At 36.9% G+C, this 20,299-nt stretch overlaps 1 protein-coding gene across 1 annotated transcript in view; it reads left to right on the plus strand.

Annotated features, from left to right (window-relative positions):
- Positions 1-20,299, plus strand: part of ENPP1 (ectonucleotide pyrophosphatase/phosphodiesterase 1) — a 66,965-nt gene that overhangs the window by 15,007 nt on the left and 31,659 nt on the right. Inside the window, exons 2-5 of the mRNA XM_081296324.1 lie at positions 14,576-14,648; positions 17,199-17,315; positions 18,087-18,212; positions 19,399-19,459. Coding sequence (XP_081152450.1) covers positions 14,576-14,648; positions 17,199-17,315; positions 18,087-18,212; positions 19,399-19,459 — 377 coding nt within the window. The remainder of the gene's footprint in view (positions 1-14,575; positions 14,649-17,198; positions 17,316-18,086; positions 18,213-19,398; positions 19,460-20,299) is intronic.

Here is a 20,299-nt window from a genome sequence, read left to right on the forward strand (position 1 = left end):
GACAGACTCAGAGATGGAGACTAGTGTACCTGGCATTTTCCTAGAGCATCTCTTGAGGTCAGCACCTGTGGGAGGGAAGGCAAGGAAATAAGAAAGTGAAGGGGAGTTGATATGCTCAGTGGAATCCCCGAGGACTTGCCCACCTTGTGGCCCAAACTTTTTTTTTTTTTGGTACCAGGGATTGAACCCAGGGGTGCCTAACCACTGAACCAAATCCTCAGCCCTTTTTAAATATGTGCTAGATGTGCGCTCCACCGCTAAGCCACAACCCCAGCACCCCCATGGCTCATTCTTAAATTAACCTGAGGGGTTTTTTTTGTTTTGTTTTGTTTTGTTTTTTTGTAGTTTTCTAAGAGGGAGAAGCTGCCCCAGGAAGAAGGTGTGGCTTTGGGCAAATGGCTCTTTTCATCTGAGGTGATTCCTCTGGGGTGTAATCCCAAACCCTGGGGAGCAGTTCCCTCATCCTTGAAGGGTTGTCCAGACAGCTAGCCAGAGTATTCAGCACATTCAGAGAATAGATGTGAAAGCAATGTCTATGCCTTTTTGAATTCTTGAAAAAAAAAAAAAATCACACATTGCTGCAGTGTATGAAGTGAACATGCAACTTGCTTTTTTTCCCTTAGCAATAGCATATATTGCTGATGTAGTCCACATCCCAACCTAGAGATCTACCTAAAAAATTTTAAAGAAACTTATTGGCAAATAAAAAAAAAATGTTTATAAAGTAGCATTACATGGAAAAGGATGAAACACAATTGTATATGGAGTTGTTTCTTGATAATGTACATGTATGGGATTTAACATTTTTTTAATATTTTTTTTTTTAGTTTTCGGTGGACACAACATCTTTATTTTATTTTTATATGGTGCTGAGGATCGAACCCAGTGCCCCGTGCATGCCAGGCGAGCGTGCTACCACTTGAGCCACATCCCCAGCCCCGATTTAACATTTTTTTAAACAAATTGGAAAATTTCTGGAAGAATAATGTGAATGCATGCCTATTTCTTTTTCTCCCAATAAACACTCTATTTTGAACAATTATAAATTAACAGAAAACTTGTGAAGCTAGGACAGAGTTCATCTCCACATCATATGTGGTTTTCCTCTCCTAATATCTCCAAAATTGGATGGTACATTTACTACACCTAAAGAATATTGATGTATTCTTATTAATAAAGTCCATACTTTATTTGGATAACCTTGTTTTTTTTCCCCCACTAATGTTCTGTTTTGTTTTTTCTTCCAGTATCCCATCCAGGAACACCAAATTACATTTAGTTTTTGTGTCTCCTTAGGCTCTTTTTCACTAAAATTCTCAGACTTTCCTTGTTTTTGATGACTTTGACAGTTTTGAAAGAATGAGTCATATATTTTGTGGGATATCCCTCTATTGGGATTTGTCTGATTTTTTCCTCATGATTAGACTTGGATGCTGTAGTTTGGGGAGGTAGCCCGCAGAGGTAAAGTGCCATCCTCAACATATTAAGAGTCTTTGTTATTACTATGACTTATCCTTGATGATGTTGACCTTAATTTCCTGGCTAAAGTAGTATTTTTCAAGTATCTCCACAGCAAAGTTACTTTATTTGTCCCTTTCTACACTGTACCTTTGGAAGGAAGTCACTATGCCCATCCCTCACTCCAGGGATGGACACTTATGTTCCTTCCACCTTTGTGTTGGTCGAATATCTACATAAGTTATTCAGAGTTCTCCTATATAGGAGATTTGCCTATTCTTTCCCATGCATTTACTTTTTAGTCATTTAAAATATAAATATGAACTCATCGATATTTACTTTATACTTTGGGTTATATCCCAATACTCTGTTATTTATTATTTTGTTCAAATTGTCCTAAGCCATTGGGAACTGGCTTCTCTGTCACTTTGCCATACGCCTATTATTTGTGTGTGTGTGTGTGTGTGTGTGTGTGTGTGTGTGTCTGCATATTTAGTAGCTCCTAACTTTCTGGCACTGCAAGGTGTTTAAGATTTTTCAGCTCATTTTGTCCTGTTGTTTATTTACTGAAGGTTGCTCAGCAACATAAAACTAGTGTATATAGTCCACATTTCCACTTGCAAATTAGGAGTGGACTTTTATAAACCTCTCTGCTTCCACTCTGCATTTATCAAAGAGGAGGGATGAGGGGTACACGCTACAGTGCCAACATCTCATAGTGCTCTGCCTGTGCAGTAGTAGTCAGGGGTTTCCTTCCTCCACTAAAGTGATGACAACCCGGGCCATTACCTTTCAATGAAGCACACTTATAGCAGAGCCAATTCAGATTTCTTGATTAATCATTTTACCTTGCAAGTGGTTTAAGCATAAAATCTGGGAGAAGGAGGCAGGCAGTGTGCCTCAGGTGGCCAGGAAGCTATTTTCGTTTGTACTACAAACTTGATAAATTTATCTCTGTTCTGCCTCTGGTCCTCAGTTTGATGGGCTAAAAATCTCTCATGGTTTTTGGTGGGTCAGGAATTTGGGGGAGGTGTGGCAGGGCAGATGCAGTTTATGGTGTTCATGCAGTTCATGCAGCTGCAGTCAGCTGGTGATTGAAATTAGAATGTCAGGGCAGAGCATCTAGGGGCTGGCTGGGCGACTCATTCTGTCTCTTCATGTAACCTTGGGGCCTCCCCTGTGGTCCCTGTGCCTGGGACAGCTTGGTCTTTCTCACTGCATGGTGGAGAATAATTACTCTATTGTTTACAGTGGGGCTAAATGCTAAAGGAATTTAGAGCAAGTATTCCAGGAATAGATCTAAGCAAGTATTCTAGGACACATCTACATAATTTTAAACTAGTTGGGTGGTATTTTATATTGTATGGATTTATAATGATGTATTCAGGTACTGGAGAAAAAAACAGAGTGTCTGTTTTCCCTCTGCTTTCATGTCACCTTAGTCAACACGGCAGACTTCTGTGACCTCAAAAGATATGAACCTTTCTCCCCACCCGCCAGCAATGATTCTGCAGCTGTGGTCACCAGCCAAGTCCTCTAATGCATTTATGACACTGCCTACCTAGAGATGGCATGGGATCCCACAGGTTGGGAGTTCAGTCTCCAAGACTGACCCCACCCCAGATATCAGTTGCAAGCCCCACATTGATTTTAACCTGTGCTTCTGACTGTCCTGTTAAAAATTGGGGTTCCCATAACATCCTCTTTGGATTCAGTCAATGGACTTGAGCAGCCACAAAACTCATGTTGCTGGGTGCAGTGGCTCATGCCTATAATCCCAGCAGCTTGGGGCTGAGGCAGGAGGATGGTGAGTTCAAAGCTAGCCTCAGCAATTTAGTGAGGCTCTAAGCAACTCAGTGAGACCCTGTCTCTAAATAAAATGCAAAAAGGGGTGGGGATGTGGCTCTATGGTTAAGTGCCCCTGGGTTTAATCCCTGGTACCAAAAACCAAAAAAATAAAAACTCAGGTTGACATTTATGACTTATTATAAAACATATTGCAAAGGATACAGATAAAGAGATGCATAGAGCAAGGTACAGGAGAAGGGTTATGGAGCTTATATGTCCTTTGGAGTATGCTGCCCTCTACATGTTCAGTCCTCCCCAAGTTCTCCAAACCCTGTCCTTTTGGCTTTTTATGGAGACTTCATTACATAGACATGATGGAAGCATGGACAACCATGTTGAACTGTGATTAGACAGAAAAGGAATCATATGATGCTGATAAACTAAATGGGAAATATAGTAAGGCCTGTGCACTTCCACATCCTTGGTCTCTGTGCAATATTCCTCCCTCCAGGGTTTGGGGCATTTGGAATGAGGAGCATCTTATGACTATCAGACAAGATGGGTCACAGAATTTGTTTCTGACCAAGATACTGAAAAGCAGGAAAAGGTTAGAGTTTCCGTGACCCCCTTGGGGAGGGAACAATGAGCCTAGAAACCATGAATGAAAACCAAAACATATGTAATATTACATATTCTGTTTACTCTCTGCTTATTAATAAAAATTTAGATAGTCACAGGTTTTTGCCATGGTAAACAATGCTGCAATAAATATCTTTTTATGCATATCTTTGTGTTATTTATGTGGAACATATTAACAGATACATTAATAAAATTAGAATCACAGGTATAGAAGATATGCAGTTTGAATTTAGATAGATTCTTCTAAGTGAACTTTTTGAAAGCAATATTTAGACGTCTGTGAAGACAGTGTGTAAGGGCCTATTTCTTCTCACTACCTCACCGACTCTTGTAATTATGAATCTTTTTAACATTTGTCAATTTCATTGGAGAGGAAAAACATTCATTGGTTTTTGAATTTTAGTGAAAGTGATCTTTAAATACTGTTGTTGGCTATTTTTATCCCTTTACATAGCTGGTTTATTACTCTTGGTATTTTAAAAATGTGGAGTGTGTTTTTCTACTTTTTTATAGCTTCATTATCCGCCAGAGAAAGCAACCTTTTGTTGTATGTTGAAAATGTTTCATCCTCGGTTCTCCTGCTTTAATTTTGTTTGTGCTGGATATTCCATTTTAGTTTACAGAAATTCATAGTTTTTGTGGACTCATATCAAATTTTCCTTATAATTTCTGGATTTTGTTGCCATGCCATTAAATGTGTCTAACACCTGAAAATTATAGAAATATTTGCCCATCTTCTTTCTAGTGATTTCATTTTATACCTTTAATTATTTACTCTGTCATCTCTGTCGTTTTATTTTCTTATCAGGCAAGAGATAGAAATCCTGTTGACTGGACACTTTCCTCAAGATCCCTTTTCTCCATAGATTACTTTTCTGAAGAAGCTGAAGTAAGTTAGATGAATACATGAAGAAAGACCACAAAAATTATTTTGCTCTTCTAACGTTCTATTCAAGACAGAAGACAGTTAAATAAGCAGAAGTGTTGATAGTTAATAATTCTGTGATGACTCAGGTTCATTAGCCATTTGTGGACATAAATTGAAGTTCCCGTGTGGGGATTAGATTCTGTATCTGAAGAACTGTCCTCTGGCCTTTTGAAGTGTGATGCTGCTTTGCAATTGAGGAGTTTTGAGTCACTGACCTTATTGATGACATGCTTGTTTCTCCATATTCTGTGAGGGTGTACACATCACAGAGTGAAGGTTAGCAGACCAACATCAAAGCTCAGCAGAGCCATTACTGTACACGATCAGATGGATGTTTTCTTCTTTGACCTTTAACTTCAAAGAGAAATGGTCTGTGAAAGTACTTGGTGAGATCCTGGAGAAGCTCACTTTGAGATCTTTGCTCACTGAGGCAGAAGTAATAACTATTGGTTATTCCTTTCTTTGAAATGTTTGGTACTTATTGGAACAAAAATAAATTAGCATGATAAGAGAATAACTGGGTGAGATAAACCATTTCCCTTGGAGGGCTCTAGGAAAGATTTCTAGTATGAAGGGCATGGTGCAGGTGAGTTCCAAGCCCCTCTCAACCTTGTCTGGGGAATCGTGGCCCCGGGACTTGTGTTTCAGCCTCTTCTCAGGACAGGCCTCCTAGTTTATTCCAGTGGCCTCTGTTCAACCAAAAATGATACATAGGTGTATTTTGGGGGGTAATGGTCTTTAAGAGAGGAGAGTAGGATATAGGGTAAAGGGTCATCCAAATTAAGGTAGAATTGATTGTTGGAGAGAAATAATAAAATGTGCCAAAGTATTTTTTGGATTATCATATTAGTTTAGAGATGAATCTGATAGCATCATCTGCCCAAGAGAGACTAGTTGAACCCGTTCTATACTGTTTTTATTCGTTGATTGTTTGGGACTATATTTTGGGTTATAACAGATTCATATTATCTCAAGGGCTTCGTGTTCTATTTCATGAACATAGTGTCATCCTGGAAAGTTAAAATATATATATTTTACACACACACACACACACACACACACACACGTATATAGATATCTGCTGTCAATGTTCTTTTCCACTTAGGAAAACATTAGATGCCCAGAGCCTCTAGTAATAGGAGTAACATGTAAGAGTCCCTATGTTTAAAGTAATAATTTAAGGATTTCTATTTGGTGCCTTAATCACAAGACATCTCCATCTCTTTCAGACTTTCTCATCTCTTCTGTTCTTTTAAAAGAAAGGTGTCAGAAATAATATACATTTTCCAAAGAAGAACATGTGGTTTTTCAATGTGACTATAACAGTGGATTGTAGTTCTCTTTATTCACAGCTACAATCCATTTTGGCAAAGTCTATTAAACTTGGCTTCACACAGATTTTTCCTACTTATTAAACATGAGAAGTATTTGGTCTTTTAAAAAATGTACCAGATTCATGGCACTGTTTCTAACATATGTTAGAAGCAAGTACTATTTGAAAAGATGCCATACATCCAGTAATTCCATTAATCATGATTGTAAAAAAATGCATTAATTGTGGATTCTTGGAAAGTCAAACAAAATTGTAGTATGTCTTTGAAGTATGTTTTCACGGACTTCTGTCTTACTATCTCTCATTTTAAAGTTGGAATTTTTCCATTTGTGTTTGTAGAGAGCTCTGTATTGTCATCTACAGAGTAGAGGTTCTTTTTCTTTTTAAAGGAGGAATGGCTCTTAGGAAGAGTGCTAAAGCTTGTGAGCTTAGCTCTCTTAGAACTCACTCAGAGAGTCCTAAAAGCAGTTTAGCAGCTGGCTTGAGCAGGCAGAAACAAATCCCACCTCACATAAATGGATCTGTACACAACCAAAGGAAGCCAGCATGGAATTCCCTTCTGTTATGTTGCCATGAGCACTCTGACTGCCTCTTTGAGTCACTAATACAAGTAGTGATTTGGTAATAAATGGCCTTGTCCACCAAGAACAAGAGTGAGTTTCCTAGATTATTTGGGTTCTCTTTCTTTCTTTTCTTTCTTTTTTTTTTTTTTTTTTTTTTTTTTTTGGTTTGGTTTGGTACCAGGGATCGAACCCAGGGGCACTCAACCACTGATCCACATCCCCAGCCCTATTTTGTATTTTTATTTAGAGACAGGGTCTTACTGAGTTGCTAAGTGCCTCGCTGTTGCTGAGGCTGGCTTTGAATTCTTGATCCTCCTGCCTTAGCCTCCAGAGCCACTGGGATTACAGGAATGTGCCACCACACCCAGCTAGATTATTTGGGTTTCTGTTGTCATTGTGTATAGTTTATCAATTGCTTACAACTTTATAAAATAACTTTTCATTACTCTTTTTTTTATTTTAGTACTTCCTTTTCCACCATTGTAACCTTCAGCCTATACTAGTTATAAGTTGCTAAATCCTTCTATAATAGTTTCTGTGGTTTTTAAGGACCCATTAATGAGATAATTTTAAAAATTACTGTTCTCATAATTGCCAAGACTAACATAATTGTGATAATGAAGGATATTCTGCTCTAAGACAGTTATTATTATTATGTGTTCCCTGGCACAGTACAGACAGGCATTAAATTTCTTCAGTTGAATTTGATGAGGTTGAAGATGGGACGGAGAGGAAGAGATATAAAAGATCTATTTTCGGAGGCTATCATAACTCAGAAATGAAGGTAAAGTTTTTAAATAAACATTTCAGTCTATAAGAAATTGTTGCACATTTGTATATCTGTAAGGCATGTATTTTATTGTAAGTATATTATATTGCACATCCATCATATTTTGTAAAGTTAGAACAACCAGTCAAGGACATAGCTATTGTATAATTTATGATGTATTCTTTATATATAAAGACAATACAAGTTGATCCCACTTTATTTTCTTCAGGCTGTGAAGATGGTTTCAAGCTTGAAGTTTCCCCAAGGTTCCTCTTTGAAACCAGTATAAATCCTTTCTCTAAGAATACATCTTTGTCTTAGGCTTTAATGAGTTTTCAAATTTAATTTTTTTTTTTTTAAATTATTTTTAGTTGTATATTCATACAATACCTTTATGTTATTTCTTTATTTTTATGTGGTGCTGAGAATTGAACCCAAGGCCTCATACATGCAAGGCAAGTGGCCTACCATTGAGCCACAACCCCAGCTCTCAAAATTTTTAATGTTAATGAATAGAACATAACTAAAATCACAAAAGAAAATGGCACATGACCAAAACAAAACAAAACAAAAGGCAGAAATTTCACAGTAGAAGCAAAGACTTCCATTATACCCATTATTGGACACAAATTACAGAACCATTTGACGATTTTTGAAGAAACTATGGAAAAAATAAAAATGAGTTGGAAGAAATATAATTTCTTTTAACCTTTTTCTCTGAGCTACATGCAGGAACTGTCTTCTGAACTATCCTCCAGCTCACTAATTCTACCTCCCACTGTCTCTTCTGCTGTTGAGCATAATCATTGAATTTTGCTCATTTTACTTTTTATTTCTGGTATTTTATTTGATTTTTCTAAAAACTTTATAGGTCATTTTTCATACTTTATTGTTTTCTGTGATTATATCCCTCTTACCTATTTTTACTTTGGACATTATTTGAAGAGATAATAAATTTCTAGAACTGATGAAAGTCACCAATCCTGGGATGTAGCTCCTTGCATGTTAACTAGAGTTAATAAAATAAATATATCAACAGACAACAGAACTCACTGCAGAACATAAAGGTAAAAATTAAAAAAAAAATTAAAGATATTAGAGGTAAAAATGATTTCTTTCAAAACTATGACAGGAGGAGCTAAATTTTATGAGCTAAATTCTCAATAGTGGTGATTATAGCATGGATAGTGTAATAGTGTCATCACTCTGCTGAGAGAAAATAATTGCCAAGTTGGAATTCTATACCCAGAAAAAAATCTTTCAAGATTAAGAACATCTGGGCATGGTGGTACAGGACTGTAATCCTCACAATTCAGGAGGTTGAGGCAGGAGGATCACAAGTTCAAAGACAACCACAGCAATCTAGTGAGAACCTGTTTTAAAATAAAAAATAAAAGGACTGGGAGTGGGATTCCATGATTAAGCACCCTTGGGTTCAATCCCCAGTACCAAAAAAAAAAAAAAAAAAAAAAGAAAGAAAGAAAGAAAGAAAAGAAAAGAAAAAGAAATGGTGGTGTTTTATTGTCCTCTTGGAAGAATCTCTAGTAGGCCCAGTCCTCTCAGTGAGTTGGATATTCCTAGTAGGAACTGTCGATTATCAAGCACTTCTGGCCCCATACACCGAACTAGGCATCTTCTACACATTATGGCCAGAGCTGCTGACAACTTTGTGTGGTGGGTATCAGCACCCTTTTATAGATTAAAACAAAAAAACCAGAGAGGCTTAATGAGGACATGAAACATTCACAGGTCTCACAGCTGGTGTTTTCTAGAATTTGCCACAGTGTAACCCCCACAAAAGCCCTGAACTTGTTTTTTTTTTTTTTTCCCTGCTCTATCCCTAGCACTAGGTGAGTGCTCAGCATGTAGGGTCTCAAGAAATGTTTGTTAAACGCTGAATAAATGAATTGGCAGAAGTGGGATTTGAACCTCAGTTGCTTTGCAGTGGAAGATCTTTGCACCAGGAAGATGTCTGCAGCTTCAGAATGTTAGTGTTTCACTGAAGCTGAGTGTCAGGTTTGCCTCTGCGTGATGGGCTTGTTCAGGCTTGACGTTTCTTTTCCCCCATTTTGTGTAACTGATTCCATAAATTTCTTCACATACAATTTCACTGCAGTTTGTGAAGATCTCCTTCAGAAATATAAAAAATAGGGGCTGGCGATGTGGCTCAAGCGGTAGCGCGCTCGCCTGGCGTGCATGCGGCCAGGGTTTGATCCTCAGCACCACATACAAACGAAGATGTTGTGTCCGCCGAGAACTAAGAAAAAATAAATAAATGTTAAAATTCTCTCTCTCTCTGTCCCCCTCTCTCTCACTCTCTCTTAAAAAAAAAAGAAATATCAAAAATAACTAAAATGATGCTGAGTGTATCAGAGACCAAGCAGACTTGAACAACTGCTTGAGTGGACTTAGGAACTTGCTCTGAGAAAAGATTCTAGCATCTGCTTTGAACTTTGTAATGCTTAGAAGTGGATTTACTTATCAGGGTCTTATTCTCATTTTCCAGGAAGGAATATCTCCCGAAGACTCACAGTGCTGCAATAAACTGAATTCTCACTTTTTTTCCAGAAAACATGCAGCTTTGTCAAAAGTCAAAGGTCTGATAGGCAATGAGATTAGCTAATTAATTCATCTTCACAAAGGACTGGATTTTTATTCCATCCATCACATTACCAAATCTGGCAATCTACCATTTCCTAATTTTTTTTTTTTTGCTTGTATATTTATTATAGATATCCTTGGGCATAAAAGCCCTTAATGAACCAATGATCTTTTGTCACATCAGATGAGGAAAAGTAGGGGATCATGCTTTTCTTTCAAAATTGTGTTTACTTAAATCACTGCCTGATGGTTTTGAGCTGAATGATTATTTGTGGAAAGTCTACTGTGTGCAAGGCATCCTGCTAGACAGAAAAATACAGAAATGAATAAATAAATACAGAAATGAATAAATAAATTCATGGCTCCTTGGAACTTAGTCAGTCAGAGGCAGATAAATAAACAAATCTCATGGAGAATGGTCCAGGGCTGCTCTAACTGGGGTGAGGCAAGGCGTAGAGGAGCATAGAGCATCTCCTGGGAGAAGTAGGGCAGGTAAGGACAAGCCCTCATTGCCCATGTGGACCCCTGCCTTTCATGGTGTTGCCAGAGGACCTTTCTAGAACTTGTACATTTAGTCGTGTTACTTGTGCAATTAATTGCCCCAACAACTTCTCATTGGCTGCTCCAAGGCCTCAGCCTGCTTTCAGCCTCTCCATCCACTCCCCTGCTTGCCCCAGGCCCTTTGCAGCCTACCTGCTGAGTTCAAATCTTGCTGCTTTTGTTTTCCACTCCATGGTTCTTGACAAGTTACTAACCTCTCTGTAGCTCAGTTTCCTTATACTGATATAATCATCATAACCTATCTTGTATGGAAAGTAATTTAATATAATTGGAGAACCACCTGACACTGAGCATGTGCTGTGGAACTGTCAGTCATATAGTTGCAGTTGTTATTATTTTTTCCCACACTGGTCTTGTCTTCTGTCCTTCTATGGCTTCATCTGAAGCACTATTGTATATATTGTCACTGCAGAGATGAACTGTTAGGTTGCTTTTCCCTGTTTCATATCTTTATCATTGACATGGGGTATCCTTCCAGAGTTGTTGCCCTGACTAGATAATACAATCCAAAATTAGGTATCTCACCCCCATTTTTTTGATACTTCCCACTGAATCTACTTTTGTGCATTTTGGCAGTTACTCAAACATTTGTTCATTGCTAAAGGTGGGGAATGCTTTTTTATGTTGTTGTTGTTTGTTTTTGTTCTCAATGTCTCTTTGTGAAGCCTTTTGTAACCCTTTTCTCCTTTGCTGTTCTCCTCTCTGCTGTTAGTATTTTTTACATATTTCTACTGTAGCTCTTGTCCGGTTCCATTGCAGTCATTAATTTTAATGTTCACTGCCCTCACCTTTTGTTTCTTTATAGGGTTCAGAGTTACTTTCATTGTATTAGCCCAGAGAATGCAGCAGTAGGCATTCAAGAAAGAATAATAACACGTTAAATTAATGCCTGTGAGGGGAAAAACAGGGGTTTTTAAAATTGTCTATTTTTCTTGGCTCACTAAATGTGTAAGAAATACCAATGATTTAGGAACCCTAACAAAACAAGCAGGAAACTCCAAAAAAATTTTTTCTCTTAACATGGAGGCAAAAATTTCAACAACTTTGTTTTGTTTTCCAGCTTCAAGATTTCTAAGGTAAAATGCTTTTTTTCTCTATAGTTGCAAAGAAAATATTAAAATATTAAAATGCCTAAATTGGTGTAGAGATAATGAAGGGGATGGTGGATTTTGACAATGCTGAATTAGAGAGCTTTGAGAATAAACTTGAAACTGAGTAAGGTTTCATAACTCAAAAATTGCTGAAGAAAATTTTCCTACTAAAACATTTTGATTGATTATTTTGTAACAGAGAAGTAGATACTCCAAATTTCATCTTTTATGGGTGGGAGTACACATAAGAAGTAACAGTATGATCATGATTTTGATTCAGTTCTGTGATACACATATCTTATAAAAATCAAATCTAAGTAACTTTTGTTTAACAATGAAGAGGTGGTTTTTAAAACCTCAGCATGTATCTTCTGCTACTTAAGAGAGTAAAGAGCTACATATACCAGGCATAATTTAAACCAATGGTTGCAGTTTAAATACTTGCTTACCACCAAATCTTTCCAAAGTTTTCTTTTTCTTCCTACATATACTCATGGCCTCCGAGTCCTGTTAGACCAGCCCACCCTCTCCTGATTCCCTGTCTATCTGTGCTTTTTTGCCTGCCTTCAAATTTCCCTGGTCCTATCATCTTTTTACTCCATTTCCCCATTTCAACTCCTAGAGTTTCAGGCCATTCGGGTTCACTATAGTCCATAATTTCAGGTTAAGCTTGGCTCCCAGCTCTTGAAGTTCTTTTTACTTTTTCCTGTTGACTTGCTTTTCATTGACCTCTCTGATTTTTTGCCATCCTTCACACGGGATGTCCTAAGTCCCCTCTGTTTCCTCAGAGCCCCACCTTGACTTTCTCACTGCCAATAGATGCATCTTACTGGGTCAAGGAAATTAAGGAGATTCATCAACATCTGCTTCCAACTTCTTCTTGCTCAGGTTTTTGTGAATGTGTGAGTCTTCCCCCCTCCCCCCCCTTCTGAGATGCCTATCTCTGAGGCTAATCCCTTGAGAGTGTTCCATTGTGTAGACAAAACATGACTTGGTAAGCCAATTTCAAAACAAGTTAGGCTGTTTCTGGTTTGTTGTTGTTTGTTTGTTTTTGTTTTTAATGAATACAAACCATTTTTAAATGTCCTTGCATAACTGTGTTGCCCACTTGTGAGAGTACTGCTAGTGCTAGCTTCCTCATTCTCTGACACGCACATTTTCAGTTACCACTGTTTAATTGAATATCATCAGCTCTCCACAACATGCTTCAAATTTCAGCTACTCAGGTATATTACTGTGAGTAGTGGCCTAAAGCACAAACTTGGCTACTAGCTCATCAATCTGTGAATTACTGTGTAAATAACAGGTGCTTATCCTACTTAGTGGCCAATCACTTTTGTTTCAAAGTCTGTCAGTGGCTAGCCACTGTGCATCTTTTAGTCTGTTCACACACAGGCAGCAAAGCATATAGTTGTGTTGCTTCTCTGCCTCCCCATAGTAAGCTTACATGATACTCTATAGAAGTGTGTAATTGAAAAGGGAATTGAATGAGGGGTTGAAAGTACAGTAAAGAAAAGTGATGATGCTGGAAGTGAAACTCTAGTTGAATGTAAATGGAGTTATGGATAAAATAGCCAACCATGGGGAAGCTGCTGCCGCCACAGATTAGTACATTAGATACAAGCCAGAGGAATTTAGTGGAAGCAAATTTATGGATGTATATGAGGAGTGTGGTTATGACAAAGAGGAAGAAGGTATCTCAGAGAAAGTGACATAGGACAGAACTTCATAGGAAAGAAACCCTGCAGATGGTTCATGATATTGAAAGTACAAAGGTTGAAATGCTGGAAACAGAGCTAAGCTTAGAAAGGAATGTGATAATTCCTCAGGGCATACAAAAGGTTCTCACTCATGATGGGTGAGAAGAAAATAAATATTGTTCAAACTACTCTAGCTAAGTTTTAAAAAGAAGCAAAAAATTAAGATCCATTATTCTACTATTTTAAATTATACTAAATAGATATTGGTTTTACTATTTTTCATTTCCCTATATTTTCAAAACTGATAGTAAAATGGGTTTTGTGGTTTCAGTAGGTATTTGACAAATACCCTTCCATTATCATTGTGCCCATTTACACTACCATTGAATGTTAGGAGAATCCTTGAGTGTCCCCTTCTGATACCTTGTTGTCTCCTTTTATCCTTGTGAACTTCTTTGTGCAAGCTTTCTCTGATAGTTCCCTTTTGTCATTAGACATATACAATTGAGAATGAAAATGTGGCAAATGTTAACCCTGGAAAGATTTTAGAGATCCACGAAGTCCTACCCCTTAATTTTATAGATGAATAAACTGTTGCTTAGAGGGGCCGAATGATTACCCCAAACCATACCACCCGTGTGTGGCAATATTTGGGCCCAAAAAGAGCAAGTAAGCCTCCTCAGTGCTTGGCCCACACACTGCACATAGGAGGTTGTTCTGCTTAGGTTTGTGTTGTTCACTGTTAAGTGAGGCATATAATGCTCCCATTTGCCTTTAATGCATTAATAAACTGGAAATTGAGTCTCTAGATAAATTTTCATTTTGCTTTCCTTAAGTATTGTAATTTTTATGACTACTTCATCATACTATCTTAGGAGTTTCTCATTATATAACTTTTGGATGATCTAGAAATATTTGCTGACATGTAAGTGAATTTTTTATTGAAGTCAACGTACTCAGGACAATAGGTGAATCCAAGTATATAATACAGTTTGAAATTTTCAAATAGTGAAGACATCCCTGTGGCCAGCAGCCAGATCAGCAAACAAAACAGCACTAGCAAGTTTAAAAACATTTAGAGAAAGACAGCATTTGGACAAAAAGGATTTTGACACTCTCTAATTGTCGTCTTCTCCCCTTACAGGTTTTGTCAGTATGTGTATTAACAACAATCCTTGGTTGTATATTTGGGTTGAAACCAAGTTGCGCCAAAGAAGGTAACTAGTATTGCTTGTGTGTGTGTGTGTGTGTGTGTGTGTGTGTGTGTGTGTGTGTGTACTTGTGTTCAGCCTCATCCAAACCCTCTCAAAACAATTTAAAAAAAAATCACTTGAGAACAATGAAGAATGTAGACAGGGCTAGCAGGTTCTGCGCTGTGTCCCTAGAGCAGCCCCCACCCTCTAGGGACTCTTGAGATTCTTTCTCCCCCAAGGATTTAGTTGCTGAAGCAGATTCAGAGGTTGCTAGGTGACCAGGTAGAATCCCAGGCAACCAGAAACTGATCAGTATCCGATCTTAGGGTTTTTAAAATTGTAAGATGTTGTTGGTTTCAAAGTAATCATGAAATTATTAAGCTTCTGATTATGTTTCTCTTACTAACAAATGCAGAAATCTACCCAGCATTGATAAGATTACTATAAATAATCAAACAGTAAATCATAGTTTTCATTCTTTTGGCTTTGGTGTTTCTTTTTTCCCCTATAAAATCTTGGATGGTTTTCCTTGGGAATTCAACTTTGAAAACTGAACAATTTTTTCCCCCTCCTATTCAATTATTCTGTAATTTTAACAGTTATTTAAAACATTTTAGTGATTGTTAAGATGCCATATACTGCTGAAAAGAGTGGAACATAGTAATTGTATTTACCTTTTTCATTATGTTTTTATTTTTATTGGTGCATTATAATTATATATAATAGCAGAATTCATTAGGCTATATTCATACATGACGTAATTTGATCAGTCTCATTTCCCAGTACCTCCCTTTCCCTTATCTCCCCCCACATCTGTTTGTTCTATTCTACTGATCTCCCTTCTGTTATTATTGTTATTAATATTTTAATTAGTGCATTATAATTATATATAATAGGAGGTTCATTGTGGTATGTTTATATATGGGCATAGCATAATTTTTTGGTGGGGAATACCAGGGATTGAACTCAGGGGCACTCAACCACTGAGCCACATCTCCAGGCTTATTTTGTATTTTATTTAGAGACAGGGTCTCACTGAGTTGCTTAGTGCCTCTCCTTTGCTGAGGCTGGCTTTGAACTTGTGATCCTCCTGCCTCTGCCTCCCAAGTTACTGGGATTATAGGCATGTACCACCACTGTCTGGATGTGAAAGTTAGTATTCTTAATCCTAGAAATTATTGTTGTTACTCCTTCTTCCTAAAATTGCCTGATTTCCCAGTTCCAAATGAGAGTTAAATTCCAAGGCAGTGTCATCTTGTTGAATCAGGAGACCATTACTAAAGTTAAGATGTAAGATTATTCCTTTTTTGTGGTTGTTGGATGACCATGATTTTACCTTTTTTTTTTCCTTTTATTCATTATCCTAATTTTCTGGTAATACAATAAAACCCCAGATTATTCAAGGGATTTAGTAAGAAGTTACATAGTCAAATTACTGTGTTTTTTTTTTTTTAAGAGAGAGAGAGAAAGAGAGAGAGAGAGAGAGAGAGAGAGAGAGAGAGAGAGAGAGAGAGAGAGAGAATTTTTTAATATTTATTTCTTAGTTTTCGGTGGACACAACATCTTTGTTTGTATGTGGTGCTGAGGATCGAACCTGGGCCTCACGCATGCCAGGCGAGTGCGCTACCACTTGAGCCACATCCCCAGCCCAAATTATTGTTTTTAATGAAAAATATTTTCCTTCCATATTCACCATTTATCCGTTTAGCAAAAACTTGTTAGTGCCAACTCCACGTCAGACATCCTGCATCATGTTAGGGATACAGTGTACTGAAGAAAATCCAGATATAGCCTTTGTTCTTAGGAAGTGTGATGTCTAGTACAAATCTGGGACATTAACCAAGAAATCTGATGATCCCAGGGGAAGTATGTGGTTTTATAAAACTTAAAAAGAGAAGATGGGTCTGGGTTGGGGAGATTGGGAAAACCTTGTGGAGAGAGTCAGATTTCTGAAGATGAAGAGTGTCCCAGGTCATGATAGGGTCAGTGCTGGAAAGCATGTTCTGTACAGCTACTTCATGCCAAGATCACAGTGAGGTAAATCAGATATTTCCCTTTCTGAAATATTCCTAGATAGTCACCTTAATTTTTTTTTTTACACAGTTTGAAATTTTAGGGGTACCCATAGCTGCTTATTAGCTAACTTTTCATAGCATAAACATTTCAGAACCATTCCTTATTTTGATTTTTATCAGACTATCAGTATTTTAGTTTTTTCAGACCCAACAAGGTCTGTAATGAATTTTTAAAAATTTTTCTTTTGTTTATGACAGAGATAAAATTCTTAATTTTTTTCCCCATGATGCCGAGGATTGAACCCAGGGCCTCAAGCATCCCAGGCAGATGCTCTACCACTGAGCCATACCCCAAGCCTGGTAAATTTATATGTATAAATTACCTTTTGTTTGTGTCCCTGTGTGTATTTGTGAAAAGAATCTCAGGTGATTCTTACCTCACCTGTGCTTTCTATAGCATCTTTTGGATTTATTCTATACTTGAGCTAGGTATATGAGTTGATGCTTGCCTTGAAATTTAACCATTATTGGAATCATCTAATGTGCTGACTGTTTTCAGTGAAAAGTTGCAAAGGCCGCTGCTTTGAGAGAACGTTTGGGAACTGTCGGTGTGATGCTGCCTGCGTTGACCTTGGAAACTGCTGTCTAGATTACCAGGAGACATGTATAGAACCAGGTAAAAAGTGCAGGGGAAAAGACAGAGTCATGACATTAGGAAAAGATTAATTAAAAAAAAAAAAGAAAGAAAAACAGTTTCTGTATTCTTTAGTTATATGATTTATCCTTATTTGAATTTTTTTCCTTTCAATTTAGCACATATAAACATTCACAATAGCCTCTATGTTTTAATAGATCCTTGGAGAAAAAACTTTTCCATACATTGCCTTTGTTAAATATTTCATGGATAGCAAAAATGCCTGTTTATAGTGTCCTGAAAGCCATTGTAGTTTAATTTGCACTTAAACTAAGTTCAAAAAGATGCCTGAAATACATAAGTATTTTTAATGATGGGTCTATTAAAGCTGTATTTATAGATGTTCACTTAAACTTAAAAATAAAACCTTTGGAACAGAAAAATTTTCTATGTACTTTGGACATGCCTTGGGATACAAAGAGAGACCGTTGGATTTAGATTACATTTTGAGAACCCTGAAAATGTTGCTAGAAGAAGCCAGGGTCCTCATATGAGTTGTATAATAATAATGATGATGTATCCACATTTTAAAAAGATGAAATTCTAAGTTTTAAGTGAAATATGAACAATTGGGGTACACATGTTTTATATCTGTTAGGGCAGAGTGACCACAGTGGGGGCAGATTCTGTGAGTCACTGAGAGTTATGAAACAGTTCGTTGTCTCTCTCTTGGCTCCTATTCTAGGAGACAGTGATTCCGTGTTGACTTTGTGTTGGAACCATAACACATACTTTGTTGACATTTGTTTCTAGGACATATATGGACTTGCAACAAATTCAGGTGTGGGGAGAAAAGGTTGTCCAGAAACCTCTGCTCCTGTTCCGATGACTGCAAGGCCCAGGGTGACTGCTGCATCAACTACGGCTCTGTGTGTCAAGGTCAGGCTGCCATGTACCCACCATTCCCCAGCAGCCTGGCATCTTCTAGGTCTTCCAGGGCTTTGCATAGATGCCAGCTTTTATATTAGCAAGAATATTTTTAGCTACCCATATTTTCTGAAAAGGTACTTTAAAAACTTTTTATTAAAACACACATATAAGTAGAGAAAATGTATAATGTAGTGAACTTTGTTTCCATTGCCCAGCCTAATAGCCATTATTGCCTATACATGGCCAGTTTTGTTTTACCTATAGCCACTCACTCCCATCTCCTTCCTTCCCTTTTATTTTGATGATAGCGACATATGTAACACTGAATTTGTGGAAAGGCCACTTTTCCAGTTCTGCATGATATTTATGCCCCAAGTACCCTTGTAGTACATGAAGTCAAGGTTTAACTTAAAAGATTAGTTATTAGTTATTTTGTGAGCTGATGTTATTATAATGCCTCATTCAGGAGTTACAGGGTTCCTTGAAATTCCTTGACAGAACCTGACTCTATGTGAGAGAGAATGAAGACACTGTAATACCAAAGAGTTTGTACAGTAGATGGAAGAATGGTTATAAATCATAGTTGAAAATGTTAAATTTTGAAAATGAGAAAACTACTCAAGTTTTCACAAACATAGTCTAATCATCCCTCTGTGTCCATGTGAGATTTGTTCCTGAACCTCTGCAGGTATCAGAATCCAAGGGTGTTCAAGTTCCTCATGTAAAATAGCATGGAGCACAGTACTTGCATGTAACCTGTGCAAATCCTCCAGAATACTTTAATGATCCCATATTATTTAAAACATCTATACAATGTGAATGCCATACATATAGTTGTTACACTGTATTGTTCAGGGAATAATGAAAAGAAAAACACTGCATGTGTTCAATATAAATGTATTTCTAAGTATTTTTGACCTGCAGTTGGTTGAATCCATGGATGCAGAATAACACATAGATACAGATGGCTGACTTGAAATTATACATTCATTGTTTTCTTCCTGGCAACTCATTAACTCATTTGGAAAACAGAATAACTCTCTTTATTCATTGTATTTCTCTGGTGTCATGCCACATGTTGTCATATTTTAACATATTTTGTTTTTGGAATCTATCTTACTGTGTCTCATAAGCATCACAGTTATTGTCATCATTAAGTATGCTCACCTCATTTTATTTCTTGAAAATATTTCAGGTGAGAAAAGTTGGGTAGAAGAAACATGTGAGAGTATCGATGAGCCACAGTGTCCAGAAGGGTAAGATTAAATTCTCAGACATGTTTTTTTTTTTTTCTTTCTTTCTTAGAAGGACCATGTTTTTCTCTTTTCATATTAAGAAGATAAAAAATAATAATCAATTATTGACTCCTTTAACATTATTTTTAACAAGAGCTTTTGTTTGGCACTAGTGGTATAGAAATGATTATGGTTTGACCCCTACTCTGGAATTTAGTGGAAAAAGAGAGGCCAGGAGTAGTTAGTATTTATTGCTCATGATTGTCAAATGGAAGGACTAGGGTCTTCCTTCTTAGGAGGGAAGGATTTTTCAGAACTGAACTCGTAACAAATTGTAGCTTTTTAACTGTGTATGTGTGTATTTTGGTTCACTTATATTTTGGGGGATAAATAACAAGACTGTGAGTGGAATTACATAGTTTTAAAAAATTTGTATTTATTCCTTTGGGCTTTAAAATATTTTGCACAGTATCTTACAAAATGTTGGTGTGCATTATAAAGAGTAGACATTTTATAAAGGTATTGAGGAAGAACTGTCAGTAAATTAATTATTAAAGATTTAAAATTTGGAAAAAAAGTAAAAGTAAAGATATTAGAGATATTTATATTTTTCCTCTTGAGATCTACTATTTAATACCTGTTTAAAATAATTTTTCCCATACTTTTCAGAATTTTTGACTTGTATTTAGCTTATTTTGTTCGTGTATATAATTAATTTTTACTATGTAAGGTGCCTTTTCCCCCTTTTGAATGGAGAGTAACTTTTTTGGTGTAAAACCATAGTAACAATGGTAAAAGACTAAACCTAAACTAAACAATCTCATCAAGAGAAACTTTTTTTTAAAGGGGACTTCTCATGTA

Source organism: Spermophilus citellus (assembly GCF_964194105.1).
Source record: "Spermophilus citellus genome assembly, chromosome: 5".
Taxonomy (NCBI): Eukaryota; Metazoa; Chordata; class Mammalia; order Rodentia; family Sciuridae; genus Spermophilus; species Spermophilus citellus.